At 43.7% G+C, this 17755-nt stretch overlaps 1 protein-coding gene across 4 annotated transcripts in view; it reads left to right on the forward strand.

Moving 5' to 3' along the window:
• The first annotated feature begins 3641 nt into the window (after nt 1-3641).
• BEAN1 (brain expressed associated with NEDD4 1) overlaps nt 3642-17755 on the forward strand; it is a 68545-nt gene continuing 54431 nt past the window's right edge. Inside the window, exons 1-3 of one of the 4 annotated variants that reach the window (XM_073605566.1) lie at nt 3642-3789; nt 4013-4211; nt 15385-15533. In XM_073605566.1, coding sequence (XP_073461667.1) covers nt 15473-15533 — 61 coding nt within the window. In that variant the 5' untranslated portion in view covers nt 3642-3789; nt 4013-4211; nt 15385-15472. The other 3 variants (XM_073605567.1, XM_073605569.1, XM_073605568.1) reach the window with 3 other exon arrangements.

Consider the following 17755-nt stretch of genomic DNA (forward strand, 5'->3'; position numbering starts at 1 on the left):
ACTGACCCACCTCTCAGCCAATCAGGTGCACTGGGTCTGGTTACCTGTCACCTGATTGGCTGAAGCGACAGGCGCTGTGATTGGATGCCAGGCGTCCAATCATAGCAGAAGAGGACGGGAGAAGACATCGAGGACTCGAAGGGAGCGTGGAGGACAGCGCTGACCCGAGACAGGTAAGTGCCACGCGGGGGGGCACACTGGCAGCAATTGATGGGGCAAACTGGTGGCAATTGATGGGGCACACTGGCAGCAATGGATGGTTACAGTAGCTGCGTTTGATGGCACAGTGGTGGCAATTTATGGGTGCAGTGGCTGCGATTTAAGGGAAAGTGTCTGCGCTTGATGGGCACAGTATCTGCGTTTGATGGCACAGTGTTTGCACTTGATGGGTACAGTGGCTGCACTTGATCGCACAGTGGCAGCGTTTATTAGGCACAGTGGTGGCAATTTATGAGTACAGTGGTTGCGTTTGATGGCCCGGTGGCTGCGTTTGATGGCACAGTGGCGGCAATTGATGGGCACAGTAGCTGCGTTTGATGGGCACAGTGAGGCTGCAATTGATGTTTATTTTTTTTTTTTCAGTTTGTTTGAGCCCCCCCTAAAAATTTTGAGCACCAGCCGCCACTGGTGGCCACACCAAATATTGACACTTTGGGCCCGATTTGGACATTTTCACTTAGGGGTGTACTCACTTTTCTTGCCAGCGGTTTAGACATTAATGGCTGTGTGTTGAGTTATTTTGAGGGGACAACAATACAAGCTGTACATTCACTACTATACATTGTAGCAAAGTGTCATTTCTTCAGTGTTGTCACATGAAAAGATAGAATAAAATATTTATAAAAATGTGAGGGGTGTACTCACTTTTGTGAGATACTGTAATGCCCCGTACACACGGTCGGATTTTCCCATGGAAAATGTCCGATCGGAGCATGTTGTCGGAAATTCCGACCGTGTGTGAGCTCCATCGGACATTTTCCATCGGATTTTCCGACACACAAAGTTGGAGAGCAGGAGATAAAATTTTCCGACAACAAAATTCGTTGTCGGAAATTCCGATCGTGTGTACACAAATCCGACGGACAAAGTGCCATGCATGCTCAGAATAAATAAAGAGATGAAAGCTATTGGCTACTGCCCCGTTTATAGTCCCGACGTACGTGTTTTACGTCACCGCGTTCAGAACGATCGGATTTTCCGACAACTTTGTGTGACCGTGTGTATGCAAGACAAGTTTGAGCCAACATCCGTCGGAAAAAATCCTAGGATTTTGTTGTCGGAATGTCCGAACAAAGTCCGACCGTGTGTACGCCCTATAAGTCTTATTAAAGTTATCATTAGTATGCCATTCGATTCCGAAACAATTGATTTGGTGAGAATTAACCATCAGCCTCTCCATGTGATACATAAAGAAAATGCAGGCAGATATGGATGGACAAATGACATTTGGGACAATAGTCAGTAATAATGAATGAACTGCCTATTAAATCTTAGATAAATAGTCCCCTAACTGGATAAGTCGTATACTGTATATTACTGCTGATAACATCCAATCAACAGTAGGTGGCAGTATATTACAATGAAGTTTCCATGCACAGTATGTGATATAAGTTTCATGTCACAGTTTTTGAGAATCCTAAAAATACAAACTGAACCTTTCATTTAATGGGAAAAGTAACTTTCTCACCATGTCCTTACCATTGCATGTCACTCTTAGAATTTTTTCATTTACAAATTGAACTTTTTGAGGGTAAGGTAACTTTCTCACAATGTTTCCTTAGCCTTCTGCCCCGAACACCCCTAAGAAGGTGAAGCTCACCCTCCTCCCAAAAAACTTGCTATACTTACCTTGATCCCGCTCCAAGGCCCCTGGCACTATTTACAGTACATTTTCCACATTTTGTTATACAATGTCTTGAAAAAGTATTCATACCCCTTGAAATTTTCCACATTTTGTCATGTTACAACCGAAAACATAAATGTATTTTATTGGGATTTTATGTGATAGACCAACACAAAGTGGCCAATAATTGTGAAGTGGAAGAAAAATGATAAATGGTTTTCAAATTTTTTTACAAATAAATATCTTAAAAGTGTGGCGTGCATTTCTATTCAGCCCCCTTTACTCTGATACCCCTAACTAAAATCTAGTGGAACCAATTGCCTTCAGAAGTCACCTAATTAGTAAATAGAGTCCACCTGTGTGTAATTTAATCTCAGTATAAATACAGCTGTTAGTTAACAAACAGCATCATGAAGGCCAAGGAACACACCAGACAGGTCGAGGATAATGTTGTGGAGAAGTTTAAAGTAGGGTCACTGCCTGTTACTGTCACAAGGGATGTTTACATCCCTTGTGACAGCAATAAAAGTGATCAGGAATTATTTTTTTTAAAGGGACAGTGTAAAAAAAAATGAATAAGGAAAAAAAAAATGTTTTAAAGCGCCCCATCCCTCCAAAGAAACCGCATACTTAACTCGCATCCGCAAATGTAAACGGTGTTCAAACCACACATGTGAGGTACGTCATGATCGTTAGAGAGAGACCAATTATCCTAGACATCCTGTGTAAGGTTGGATTCACACCTATGCATTTTTTTGTGCTTTTTGCATTTTGCAGATTTGCACTGCAGGTCGTGTTCCATAGGAAACCATGTTAAATGGACTGTAGTGCAAATCTGCAAAATGCAAAAAGCACTAAAACTGCATAGGTGTGAATCCAGCCTAACTCTAAACAGGTAACCGAGATTTTTTTTTTTTTTTAAAGCATCGCCTATGGAGATTTTGAAGCAGTGTAGTTTGTCGCCATTCCACAAGTGTGCGCAATTTTAAAGCATGACATGTTAGGTATCTATTTACTCGGCGTAACATCATCTTTCACATTATACAAACAAATTGGGCTAACTTTACTGTTTTTTTTTTTCCTTTTTATTCAATGAAGTGTATTTTTTTCCCCAAAAAAATTGCGTTTGAAAGACCGCTGTGCAAATACAGTGTGACATAAAATAGTGCAACAACCGCCATTTTATTCTCTAGGGTTTCTGCTAAAATAATATATTAAAATAATATATAATGTTTGGAGGTTCTAAGTAATTTTCCAGAAAAAAATACTGATTTTAATTTGTAAACCACAAATGTCAGAAATAGGCTTGGTCTTGAAGTGGTTAAAATAAGACCTAGTCATCCTGTCATGAAGGTCCTTGTGTGGGAACTTCCTTTGATAAGGAGGCAACCTCTGTCAATTGTGCTCCTGGGTTGTCACCCTGTCACACAAGCTTCCGATGAAAATTTCAAGTAGCTGTTTCAACACGTGTTACACTGGCAAGATCCGGTGTTGTCACCATCAGAAAACCTTGGCCTGACAAATGCTATACAGTCATCAGAGTGCATGTAGAGAGGACATGGCTGCAAAAAGGCTGCAATAGATAAGCAGCATTGAAATGAAACATATAAAAAGAAGTAAATACAAGTTTATTTCTTTTTTTTTATGCTAATTTTTAATGATGCACATTGCTTTAACAAGCTAAATGTCATTTAGGTTGAGTAAAATAAATGACATGTTAATTTTTTTTAGGCTCCCCTTTAATTTGGATATCTTTGTCCAAAGAACAGGTGTACTTTAAATACGCTCCAATTCCAGTTTTATATTTTTAAATCTCCTTTGTGCTTTCTCCTAGGCAGCCAGCATCCGTCGCTGTGATGAATATTGAATGATTCATCCATATAACAGCTCCCCTCTCTATTAAGTCATCAGGCATCTCTCGGCCTGCTTTGAAGAAGAGAAGCCAGGTGACAGATCTCATTGATTATATATGGTGCGAATGCTTTGATCTGTATGCTTCCCATTGATTTCATCTGTAAAGAGGTGTTTTACAGAGATCTGCTGTCGCAGCCCCCCCCCCTCCCTCGTTATCATTCCCAGCACATAAAGCTCACAGTCAGCATGAATCTATCCGCTCTGCTCTATTCTCACCTACAATACAGGGTTCTGATGGTTTTTTCTGTGATCTAGTGCTGGCTCCAAGGGAGGGATCCATCCATATTGAATGTGAGAGTCTCGAGATAACCTAATCCTGGATTTTCACACAAGGAACAGGCCAACCCCTTCTGTCCGTCGCTGTCATTGATTCCTATGGCAAATGCAGCTCCTTCCATCCACAACGTCCGACTAAGCTACATGGGGACATCAACTACGGAGCTGGATATCATTGGTAAGCCTACGTGTTTTATTTTTGTTTGATGTATCCACATAGTGCTGACTTTGTGTTCATTGCCTAAGGCAGTCATTCTCAATCAGGGCGCCATGAAACCCTAGGGTTCCTCCCGAGGTTGCTGGGGTACCTTGAGTGGTGGCTGATTGACCTTCCATTTCATGGTGCTTTCATAGTTTTTGGGCCAACGCCACTTGGCAGGGGAAGCGGCTTGACAACAATTAACTTTTTAGCAATCTTTAAGCATTATTGACCACCACTGAAGGGTTTGAAGTCTTCCCACTGCCAGTAAATTGGTTTTAACAGGGGTACCTTGAGACCTGAAAATTATTCCAAGCGTTCCTCTAGGCCAGTGGACTCCAAACTGCAGCTGGATGCGGCCCTTTGCTTGCCTTTATCCAACCCTTGGGGCACTATTCTTCCTACCGACACCAACATTGGGGGTGTAATTTCTGCCACTGACACCAACAATAGGGGGAACTATTCCTACCACTGACACCAACAATACAGCACTATTATTATTTAAGGTACTTATATAGCACCGTCAATTCATACATTGTACATTCACATCAGTCCCTACCCTCCAGGAGCTTACAATCTAAGGTTCTTAACTCACATTCATATACTAGGGCCAATTTAGACAGAAACCAATTAACCTACCAGCATGTCTTTGGAGTGTGGGAGGAAACCGGAGTACCCGAGGAAACCTACACAGACACAGGGAGAACATGCAAACTCCAGGCAGGTAGTGTCGGGGTTAGGATTCGAACCAGCGACCCTTCTTACTGCTAGGCGAGAGTGCTACCCACTTTTGTGGACATGGTTAAAAGTGGGTGTGGTTAGTAGGGTGTCCCTAGATTTAATTTTGAAAATCTGGTGACCTTATACTAGAATAAAAAGGTTGACAAAGGCTGGCCTAAGGATTTAAATAAGAACTGCTTTTTTCCCACAAATAGAACTTTCTTTTGGTGGTATTTGATTACCTCTGCAGTTTTTATTTGTTGCGTTATAAACAAAAAAAGACCGTCAATTTTGAAAAAAAAAAAACAATATTTTTTACATTCTGCTATAAAACACATCCAATAAAGAAATGTAAAAAAATCGAATTTCTTCATAAATTTAGGCCAATATGTATTCTATTTTTGGTAAAAAAAAAAAAAAAAAAGCATATATTGATTGGCTTGCACAAAAGTTGTAGCGCCTACAAACTATGGGATATATATATGGATTTTTTTTTTCCCAGTAATGGCTGCGATCAGCGACTTATAGCGGGACTGTGACATTGCAGCAGACAAATCTGATTCTAAGTGACACTTTTGACACTTTTTTGGGAACCAGTGACACTAATACAGTGATCAGAGCTAAAAATATGCACTGTCACTGCACTAATGACACTGGCAAGGAAGGGGTTAACATCAGGGGCGATCAAAGTGTTAAATGTGTTCCCAGAGAGTGCTTTCTAACTGTGGGGGAGGTTCTTTTACTGTGGGAAGGCAGAGATCTGTGTTCCTGCTTAGCAAAAACACAGGATCTACCTTTCCTACTAACAGAACAGCAATCTACCTTCTTTACATAGGCAGACTGCCATTCTGCCTCTCTCGGGAACAATCAGCGGGTCCCGGCGGACATCGAGTCTGCTGGACCCGCTGATTGGCTCCCGCTGTATCCAATCACAGTGGAAGCAGGTCGCTGACAGCGCGCCAGTGTGCCCCAGCCTCAGAAGTGCAAAATCACATACCTGTATGTGATTTTGCACAGGGAAGCGGCCTTGCCACTGTATATGTACAGTAAACGGTCGGCAAGCAGTTAAATTAAAAAAAAAAATTAAAATGATTTTATTTTATAATTTTTTTTTTAATTATTTATTACAATGTTTAAATATTTTTTTTTTTACAATTTGTCATTTTTTTATGGGACAGGGAAGCCTGCATCGCCGCGGGAGGGCGGCACAGTGACAGGGGGGGAATCCGAAGCAGGCAGAACAGGGAGGGGGATCGGTTCCAGGGAAACAATTACAGGAATGATGGCCTGTGTCTGTGTCTCTCCCTGCAGCAGCTCAAAGCTGGCGGGAGGATGAGAAACCAACTTTCAGCTACTGAAGAGAGCCGCACAGGGCATCCTTCTGTACTTGTCCCTCCGTCAGACCGCACCGATTCCCCCTTCGTGCCCGCGCCCCCTACAGAAGGACTTATGTTCCCCCCCTATCAGCGGCCCTGTTCACTATGGGTTTTCTATAAAGGCAGCATAGCAACTACTTTTTCATTGCACATTGTACCTTATGTAATTACGTGTGGTAATTAATAAATGTTCGAATATAGGCATGTGACGTCGATACTCATTTTTAGGAGCCCTACTTTTACAGAAAAGTAAAAAAGAAAGAGGAAAGAGGAATGAGTTACTTCTTTCTCATTCAGCTGTATGTGTAATCTAAGCTTCAGCTGTTGAGCTCTGTTAACAACAGTTTTTCTTTTTCAGTAAAGCAGTTAAGGTTAGCCTGGTAAACGTGAAAAGTAGCCCAAAGGTCTACCTGCTGGCTGTAAACTATAAATTGTTCATATAAAATAGGGTTAATTTACTAAAACTGGAGAGTGCAAAATCTGGTGCGGCTGTACGTGGTAGCCAATCAGCTTCTAACTTCAGCTTGTTCGGTTAACCTTTGACAAAAAACCTGAAAGCTGATTGATTTCTATGAAGAGCTGCACCAGATTTTGCACTCTCCAAATTTAGTAAATCAACCCCAATATTTTGTAGTTACTAAGGTAACTAAGGTAGTTTATAAGGTAACAAGAGTGGTAAATCTTGGCTTCAAGTAGCTTTGTCCTCAAATCAATTCCTATTCATTCATTTTTATTACAAAAGAATGAAATCCTGTCTTATTTACAGTGCTCTACCAAACAAAGTATGTATGGCCAGCATGTTTTGTTTTGGATGGAGAAGGGAAGGATTAGAACCCCTGACAGGATTGTATAACTTTCTGTGACCATTTTTGTCATTGTCAGCAAAACTGAAAGTGTTGGTGTAACAACAAGCCAATCAATCAACGTGCCCAGATGCAGGCGCAGCCCCTCTAACCCCATTTCCCACAATTCCCTGGGTTTCTGGAGTATAAATTCCTCAACTTCCCTCTCTTAACAGCTCAGAGAGGCCACACCTAATGAAGCAGAGGCAAGTGCTCTGCAGCCAGGTGAGAGGCCCTCCACTGTCTAAACCGGTGCAGGGTCAGAGCCTAATAGCATGTAACTATTTCCAAAAACTCACTTACCTCCCCAACTGTTACCAGAATACTCCAATTCCAGTTGGGTGCCCCCTTGTGTCTTTGAGCCTGGGATCCCTTGAACTGGTCCCCTGTGTTACCAGAGCTATGCTGGGGCGATCAAAGGGTTTACTGTGTGCCTGACCAGGGCCTGTGCTACCACTAGGCAAACTAGGCAGCCGCCTAGGGCACACGCTGCTGCCTAGGGGCGCCCGGCCACTGGTGTTCCTACTCTCTTCTCTCTGCAACAAGCAACTAAGTCTCAGCATCAGCAGGCAGCAGTTCGCACATAGTGTTAGAGACGCAGTGGCGGCGGAAGACTGTGTCTGTGTCCCAACTCCCAAATGAATGAAAGCAAGCAAACATTCGTTGATGGGCACTAGTAGGCTACATTGGTGAGGCTGCATTTGATGGGCGCTGGTGAGGCTGCATTTGATGGGCGCTTCATTAAAAAGGTGGGGTATACATGGGCAGGACAAAGGGGGTGGGGTCAGGGGTGGAGCCAAGGGGGTGCAGCAATATGAGGTCCGCCTAGGGCAGGGATATGCAATTAGTGGACCTCCAGCTGTTGCAGAACTACAAGTCCCATGAGGCATAGCAAGACTCTGACAGCCACAAGCATGACACCCATAGGCAGAGGCATGATGGGACTTGTAGTTTTGCAACAGCTGGAGGTCCGTTAATTGCATATTCTTGGCCTAGGGTGTCAAAAATCCTTGCACCAGCCCTGTGCCTGACTAGTGCTTTACTACTGTGGAGAAGGTGCTTTTACTAGTGGAAGGCATGGATCAGAGTTTCTGCTTTACAGAAACACAGGATCCACGTCTTCTGTACTGACAGAATAACAATTTGCCTTGTTTACAGACAGGCAGACTGGCATTCTGTCAGTGGACCGAACGATCAGCAGGGCCCCGATGGCTATCGGGTCCGCTGATCAGCTCCCGCTGTGTAAAATCACAGCGGGAGCACCCAAAACCTGGACATGCAGAATCACATATATATAAGTGATTCTGCACAGTGTGGCCACCCTGTAGCAGTAAATCTGCTATGGGGTGGTCAGAAAGGGGTTAATATAATTCCAGCCTTGAAAGGGTTAATCTTCAATAGCCCCACAACCTTGCTGCTCTCGCAACCAGCTGGCACTGACTACTGCGAACACACAAACAAGAGAGAAGAGCGCACAGGCTCTGGTGTAAAATCCTTTATTTTATGATAAAAACTAGATAAAAATGCACTCACAAGAAAAAAATAATCAGAGATTATCAATCACATCTTCCCACCACGGCACTGCAGCAAAATACTCTCACCACCCAGCTGACAGTATGGATATGGCAGCAGTCCTGGATCAAAATACAGGCGCCACTGTGCATGATCTCATGCATGCTGACAGTTCACATGCACAGGAAAACGTGCTTAGGGTCAAATGATGCAAGCAGCTGGCTGCTGATGGGGTGTGTGAGCTGTTGCTACGACAACACGTTTCGGAGGGTGCAGCCTCCTTTATCATGTCCACCCAGCACCATTGTAATCATCCTTAAATAGCCTGACTTGGTATTGAGGGATTAACCTCAAAAGACCAACTAGTGGCCAGATACTGACAACCGAAACACGTTGAGGGATTAACACGGTTAAAGTGATACTAAAGTCTCTTTTTTTTGTGTTTAAATATAACAAACATGTCATACTTACCTGCTCTGTGTAGTGGTTTTGCACAGAGCAGTCCAGATCTTCCTCTTCTCAGATCCTTCTTCGGCCTCCCTGGCCCCTCCATCCTGCTGAGTGCCCCCACAGCAAGCAGCTTGCTATGGGGGCACCTGAGCCGAGCCGCAGCTCTGTGTGTCCATTCAGGCATATAGCAGTCCATACAGCAGCGGGAGCCAAAACCTTCTGCCTTTAGAACCACTTTAAGGCTTGACATGTTTGGTATCTATTTACTCAACATGTTTCGGAGGGCGTAGCCTCCTTTATCAAGTCCAATCAGCACCATTGTAAGCATCCTTAAATAGCCTAAATTAGTATTAAAGAATCACTAAAGTTTTTTTTTTATTTTAAATAACAAACATGTTACACTTACCTCCACTGTGCAGCTCGTTTTGAACAGAGTGGCCCCGAACCTGGTCTTCTGGGGTCCCTCGGCGGCTGTCTTGGCCCCCCCCCCCCCCCCCGCAAGGACTCAACACCTTCATGTGAGCTCCATCGCATGGTGTTGAGTGCTTGCGGGCACGCTCCCATGATACAGCCGGCGGCCATAGCCTCTCACTGTATCACTCGGCCCCACCCCCCGGCACACCGCGTCATTGGATGTGATTGACAGCAGCGCGAGCCAATGGCTGCTCTGCTTTCAATCCATCCACTGTAACCAATCAACGGCCAGGCTGAGCGGCGAAGAGGATGTCGGGGGCGAGTGCGGGACATTCGAGGGGTCAGGTAAGTAAAACGGGGGGGCTGGGGGGGCCGGTATTGTCGGAAGTTTTTTCCCCTTAATGCATAGAATAGAATGCATTAAGGTGAAAAAACTTTACCTTTACAACCCCTTTAAGGGATTAACCCATCACAGATTCACTAGTGGCCAGATACTGACAACCAAAAATGTTGAGGGATTAACACGGTTAATAAAGCGGAACTTTTTTTCAACTTTCCATCTATTAAATCTACTGCCCTTGTTGTTTTAACTTTGGATAGTAAAACTTTTTTTCTGCCAGTAAATACCTTCTACAGCCCACCTGCTTCTTGTCTGGTAAAAAACCTAGGCTTATGACATCATGCACAGCTCTCTCTCACCCCCGTGAGACTTTGCCAGAAAGGGATGGGGGGTGAGTCATAAGAGGGCCAATGAGAGCTGCAGGGCTGCAGAGCTGGAGGTGTGCCTCTGCATGTCTGTGTAAATCCAGGAAGTGAACAGGCAGCAGCTTCAGCTGCCCACAGTTAAAATGGATGCAGCCAGACTCAGTGGAGGGAGATTTCTGCAGCATATTTGGCAAGTACAGAATCACAGTATATATAAAATAATATGCAAAGTCATACCTCCCAACATTTTGAGATGGGAATGAGGGACACCTACTAGCAAACGTATGTAGGCATAGGACACGCCCCCTGCCACACCCCCTTAAAGGAGAATTAACCAAAAAAAAAAAGGTTCATTAAATCCACAAGGGCTTTCCTAAAGCTATTCCTTTATATTGGCTTTTAAAATTTACAAATGCAGAAATTTAGAAATTGGATGAAAGGTTTTGCAGCGGGGAACACTTTTTGAAAAGTGCATATTATATACAACTATATCGATCAGACCAAAATGAGGGACAAATGAGGAGGGAAGAGGGACAGAGGGACATTGCTCCAAATCAGGGACAGTCCCTCGAAATCAGGGACAGTTGGGAGCTATGTGCAAAGTGGTTGGAGGGAAGCTTCAGAATGGCAAAGATGTTTTTATTACAAATGATGTGAGCAGACTGCAGTTCCTCTTTAAGGCTTAACATGTTTGGTATCTATTGACTCGACACAACCTCATTCTTCATATTTTACAAGAAAAATGGGTTATATATTGTGTTATTGTGTTTATGTTCCCTGAAATTAACTTTAGTGTATTTTTTTTACTGAAAATGTGGTTTGGCAAACAGTTACTCTGATATTGTGTGACATCAACAAATTGCGACTGACATTTTATTGATCGGGGTCTCTTCTTGCAGAAAGGGGTTTTATGTAATCTTCTGGTCTAAAACATTTGTATGAAAAAATGGCTCTGACAGTGTAAGAGTCAACAATAGCTCTGTATGATGACGTTACTCTCCTGCGTTATCATTAGATTTGTCAAAAGAATAGAGCCATCCTCATTATAAATACGATTTATTGGAGGAAGCACATATGTTTTTTTTTTTTCAGATCTGCTCTGTCCAAACATTCCATGAAATATTTATCTTGATCTGACCCCCGTCTCCCTGGAACTGAATAGGTGCCAGTTCTGTAAATGAGTTTGTTTGTTGTATGCAGGGAGCTGTAATGACATTTGGAATAGACAGGCAGAATATTCGAACGGTCTAATGTAATTGTCCTTTCAAATCAAGGCTTTGTCTATCTGTGGAGCCAGACATGCAGCTCATTATCTCATGCTTAGAGAGTGAAATGGAAAATGAACATCATGCGAGGGAGTATATTATACCCAGCGGGCAGCTGGCTCAGACGGGCGGGCATGCGGTAGATTCATTAATTTATTTTTTTTTCTCTTTCGAATTGCTTGCCGAAACCACTCAGTGTGATATTTTGAAGGGGGTGATAACCCATTATAATGTTTGTGTAAGGAGAGTGGGCGGAGCTGGGAATTCAGGTGCATCGATCTCACTGCTTGAGTCCCTAATGACATAGCTCCCAACTGTCCCTGATTTCGAGGGACTGTCCCTGATTTGGAGCAATGTCCCTCTTTCCCCCTCATGTGTCCCTCATTTTGGTCTGATCTATATAGTTGTATATAAAATGCATTTTTATCTTTCAAAAAGGTGTTTCCCAGTGCTAAACCTTTCATCTAAATTCTAAATTGCTGCATTTGTAAATGTTAAAAGCCAATATAAAGGAATAGTAGTGGTAAAAAAAGCCCTTGTGGATTTAATTAACTTTTGTTTTTTGATTAATTCTCCTTTAAGAGGGTGTGGCAGGGGGCGTGTCCTATGCCTACATACGTTTGCTAGTAGGTGTCCCTCATTCCCATCTCAAAATGTTGGGAGGTATTCCTAATAATGTTGACCTTACACCTGTAGAATCTTGTTTCGACCATTTAGACGAGAAGGTTTAAAAATCGCTAGTCCAACCATTTGATGGTGCCTTCATGGACTCAACACATTTTGCACGACTTTCCATTCGAATACCATGTCAACATCTCGATTTTTATAGAATAAATGTTCTACTTCCAGAACAAGTTTGACAAGTGCATGGGCCTAAAATTAGTTAAGATTTTTCAAATTCAATTATTGAAAATTCGCTCATTCCCATTAAAGTGATTGTATAGGTTGTGATAAAAAAAAAACGTCTTATACTTACCTGCTCCGTGCAATGGTTTTGCACAGAGCAGCCCTGATCCTCTTCTTTTTGGGTCCCCATCGGGCGGTCCTGGCTCCTCCCCCAGCTGAGTGCCCCCAATAGCAAGCCTCTTGCTATGGAGGCACACGAGCAGACTCACTCCCGGGCCATGCTCCTGTGAATGGAGATTTCCATTAAAACACTGAGTGTGGCTCGGCCATGACCTTGCTCTCTCCTTATTGGCTCACTGGCTGTGATTGACATCAGCAGAAGTCAATGGCTCCCTCTGCTGTGTGGGCCAATGAGGAGAAAGAGAGACCAGGCAGAGCCGCTGCTCTCATGCACAATGCTGGATCGAGATCGGGCTCAGGTAAGTATAAGGGGGGGGGGAGCTGCACCCAGAAGGTTTTTTACCTTGAAGCATAGAATGCATTAAGGTAAAAAAAAACTTCTGCCTTTAGAACTACTTTAAATTCAACAAAAATTTTACATCCTCATCCTTCGATTTTTCTTGTGCTCACTTTGGTCGAAACCAATTGTCAAATCTTACCCTTTAATCAAACTTACATTCTGAAAACTACACTTTTCTAATGAAATTCTGCAGGTGTAAGACTAGCATTAGCCACCATGGCAGACATGATTTTGGGCCAAATCCTCCTCTCCATTGAACTGTTGGCCAAGTAAAAACACTTGTTCACTGTGTATGGATTAACAGCTGGATGGAATTGAAACATGTCTAGGGCTACGTGACAGTGAGAGAGGGGACCCCATCTGACCCACATCTGATATAATTTGCCCCCTAAATCATAGAGGGCCCCTGTGAAGCTGCACAGTCTGCACAAATGATATATCTACTTAGATTTGGAATGGTGCATTTTCAAGGTAAAGCTGGCCATAGACGGATCAAATCTTCCAGGTTTGGAATACTTGGCCTCAGTATTCACAGTAATCAGCCCTGGGTCGTTGGCTTTGAAATCATGGATGGTGAAAGTGGAGAGAGATAAAGTCTAATAGGAGTAGAATTGGTGGAATTGTACAGACATACTTATGCATACAGTATATAGTTATTAATAGAGATACCTCTAGATGAATGTTGTGGCAAAGTCCAGTTGCAGGGGTCTCTGGGGATTACGCGGTGTCTGTCTTTGTGTCGGAGACCTGAAGACGAGATCAGCAGTCACAGGGGTATCCTCCAACTTTTGTCCAACAAGCCTGGAATGGAACTTCTCACTAACAGGAACTCTGGTGTTGCACTGGAACTCAGTCAGCCCCATCTACTCTGCACTTTAGTCCCTGTCTAGAAGTGTCTGGAATAACAAGAGGGGCATATAAACGATATTGCAATAAACAGGATTATTTACTAATATATAGCAAGGCGACCACTACATACATACAGTAGCACAGACTTAGCTATCTGGCACTGGGGATGTGAAATAATACGTTTTCATGTACAGTACACTAGCAGCTCCTAAACTTGCGTTTAGGAGCTTTTGGAGTTTTTTTTGCTAAAGCTCCTAAAGCCTATGTGTTAATGTACACATAGAGGGTTATTTACGAAATGCAAATTCACTTTGCACTACAAGTGCACTGCAAGTGCACTTGGAAGTGCAGTTGCTGTAAATCTGAGGGGTAGATCTGAAATGAGGGGAATCTCTGCTGATTTTATCATTGAGTCATGTGCAAGCTAAAATGCTGTTTTTCATTTTCCTTGCATGTCCCCCTCGGATCTACAGCAACTGCACTTGCAGTGCACTTGTAGTGCAAAGTTGATTTGCCTTTCGTAAATAACCCCCATAGGCTTTTAGCAGAATTTAGAAGCTGTTGAGGTTAGGTGAGGTTCAACCTTCCTCTCCTAAATGCGGAGAATTGCGTTCAGGTTAGGAACGTTTTGACCACTGGCCATGGGAAAACGCAAAATGCCGCAAAATCGTGCTGCGGTTTTGCTGCTATTTGGACACATTTTGGAGTTTTCCAGCAGCCGCAGTAAATGACCACCAAGTGTATATGAAGCCTAACAAAGACAGGGAAAAGAGACTCTGTCACAAAAAAATTTAGATATACACTCAGCAGCTGCAGTTAGACTATTAGATCATAGGAATACTTGCATAATAGTTCCTTTAGGTCTGGATTTAGCAGCATGGACAGGACATGTAGCTGAGACATTCACTCTCTCCCCACTTCCTCCTTCCAGGGTTTCAAAGCCAACAACCCAGGGGCAAGAAGTGCATACATAAAATAATTATAGGCATTTACAAATTCAGACAGTAGAGGGCAGCAGATCCCTACACAAATGTTCTCAGAACTCCAGATTACTTGCAACAAGGCACATTGTGGTGTGATCTAGGGAACTACAGCTGTCTTGTAAAAAACAGAATCCTTGGACGGGTATGATGTGTTACTTGTAAATAATTAAAACATCAGTATTCAGTTTGGTGGACTGTACCAAGAAGAAGTCCGCTCAAAGGTGAGGGGAAGTTTTAGATGGGGTCTAGCAAATGTGGCCACCCATGGGCTTCTTTAAAGTCTCTATGACCAGCCAGGAGATTTCCAAAAAACTCTGGGTTTCTGGCTTCTTTCTGCTTATGCAGCATACCTCTCTCAGCTCGTGGCTGAGCGGTGTGATCCTTTATTTGGCTCTATGAAGGATCCTGCATAGCACATGTGACCAGCCAACCCTTTGCTCAGACCACTCCTTAAAAGAACAGTTCAAGGCAACAAATGATAGAATTCAGTGAATGTCCTCCAGCAAACTCTGCAAGTGTGTTAAAGGAATTAAAGGGCAATTGTACTTTTGTTGCCCCCCCGACTTTTTTTTTTTGCTTTACTGAGTTACCCCCATTCTGCTGCTGCCCACTAGATGTTATTGCCCCCCAAGTAAATACAATTGTTTTCTTATTTATTACGTGCTGTCAGTTTTCTGTTTTTTTAGCTCATCCCCGGAGCAGAGAAAGCCAACTCCTCAGAAAGGAAGTGACGTTTATAGCCCAGCCTCAGGCGTTGAATGACTTCTTGCTCTCGGGTCCTCTGGACAGATTACATGTCCGTCAAAGTCACATGCACAAGTAAGTCTGATTCTCTGAAAATAGGTGGTCTGAGTCGGAGGTACTGCTGGGAGTGGCGAGCAGGGTGCGTGGACTCACTGCTGGGAGTAGGGAGCAGGGTGTGCGGACTCACTGCTGGGAGTAGGGAGCAGGGTGTGCGGACTCACTGCTGGGAGTAGGGAGCAGGGTGTGCGGACTCACTGCTGGAAGTAGGGAGCAGGGTGTGCGGACTCACTGCTGGGAGTAGGGAGCAGGGTGCGTGGACTCACTGCTGGGAGGAGGGTGTAGGTTGAGCTGACTTGCTGAGTCACTTCTGGGACGGGGAGCATGGAGAGCTTAACCCCATGGAGCTGGCACCTCTCGACCCTTTAAGGGGTTTAGGATTAGGGTTGCCACCTGTCCAGGATTCACCCGGACAGTCCGAGTTTTGAATCATGCGTCTGGGTTTCAGAGTGCCTGAAACCCGGACACATTATTCAGACTGGACTATGGCTTCCCAGAAGGGTTGCTGGCTGCAGTTGTCTAAGCTTAGAGTGTCTGTTACACTCTCTTTCATGCTGCCCAAAGCCAACACTAACAGTTCCCCCAACACACACAGACGGGAGAGGAGAGAGGGCTCGATCTGCTCCTCTTCCTCCCGCCCCTACCCCTCTGTGTCTGCCCACATTCCAATCCCCAGTGTTGTGCCTCAGAAAAGGAAAGTGCGGGCTGGAAATTTGAAGTCCAGCAGCCTCAGATAGATCTGGATGAGAGGTACTGACTGCCAAGGGGTGAGTGAGCTCACCATCCATCCCTGTCTGTGACTGAAGTCTCCCCCCTTCTCTCTCCTGCCTCTGAGTGAGTACACTAAGGTAAATCAGGGTTTTTAGAGCACCCCTTACATCAGAGTTCTCAGTGTTTCCCCTTAAATCAGGGTTCCCAGAGCATGCCTTACGTTAGAGTCCCCAGAGTTCTCCAGTGTAAGAAAACTCTGCAAGGTCAGATGTAAAAAGGGAACTATGCAGGTTTAGATGTAAAAGGGGAACTCTGTGGACTCTGATGTAAAGGGGGACTCTTGTTATTAACTTCATATGGTTATAAATGTTATTTATTAGCAAAATATATGTATAAAAAAAAGTTGCTGTGCGTCGCTAAAGTGTTCGGGTTTGACTTGAAGAAAAGGTGACAACCCTATTTAGGATGCCGGGAGACGGGCGGGGTTTTTTGATCATGTGACTGCCATGATTGGCTGTCGGCCCAGCTGTATTCACACAAATTCACGCAAATGTGCGGCCGCTCGGCGTCAAGGCCCACCCGCCGAGAGGCTACATATTTGCGTGTGGCTGGCGCCAAGGGGTTAATTAACTGCTTGGATTGTGAAGTAGGGGGAGATAATGGGGTTGATATACTAAAGGCAAATAGACTGTGCAATTTACAGATTGCAGCTGCACTCTGAAGAGCAGTTGCTCCAGAGCTTAGTAAATGAGATGAAGCTCTGCTGACTTTCATCATCCAATCATGTGCAAGCAAAAATACTGTTTTTTTTTTTTTTTTTTTTTCCTTCCATGTGATTGGGTATTCTTTGCAAAGTAAAGCTTTACCTCATTTACTAAGCTCTTGAGCAAATGCACTTGCAGAGTGAAACTGCACTTTGCAAAGTGCACAGTCTAGTTGCCTTTAGTAAATCAATCCCCATGAGTCACTGCTGATCGGGAAGCTGAGCTTGCTCATCACTGGGTGGGGGGTGCAGGGTGAGCTGAGCTGCTGAGTCCCTGCTGGTAGGAGGGAGCGGGAAGAGCTGAGCTGTTGAGATAATGACTTCATAACTTCTGTGAACTTTGAAGATGAATTGCTCCACAGTGCCTGCAGCTACAGTGGTCAGTCAGATCATGTTTTATAGCTTATTTACTGATTGTTATGTATATGTAAATACCTGAATAGCCGGACTACAGGGTCACTTTAAAGCCATTAGACTGGCGTTATTGAGGTCATAAAGTCACTAAAGGCCCCATTCATTAGGGGTTAACAATAATGACGTGGTTTATGACACTAGACTAACACAAAAACCTAATACATTTTGTTTAATCCCAGACTTTGCATATCCGCCATACTTTCCCTTCTCTCAGCATCATTTTCTGCTAAAACTTCTTTTTAGAGTCTAATGTGATATTTCACAGGGAGAAGAAGACAGCAAAAACCAGCAGATGCCAGCTGATCCCTCCGAGTATTCCTAGCAAGAAAAGCTATTTTTTCATGTAATTAGT

The sequence above is a fragment of the Aquarana catesbeiana genome, linkage group LG11, assembly GCF_042186555.1.
Source record: "Aquarana catesbeiana isolate 2022-GZ linkage group LG11, ASM4218655v1, whole genome shotgun sequence".
In the NCBI taxonomy this organism is placed as follows: Eukaryota; Metazoa; Chordata; class Amphibia; order Anura; family Ranidae; genus Aquarana; species Aquarana catesbeiana.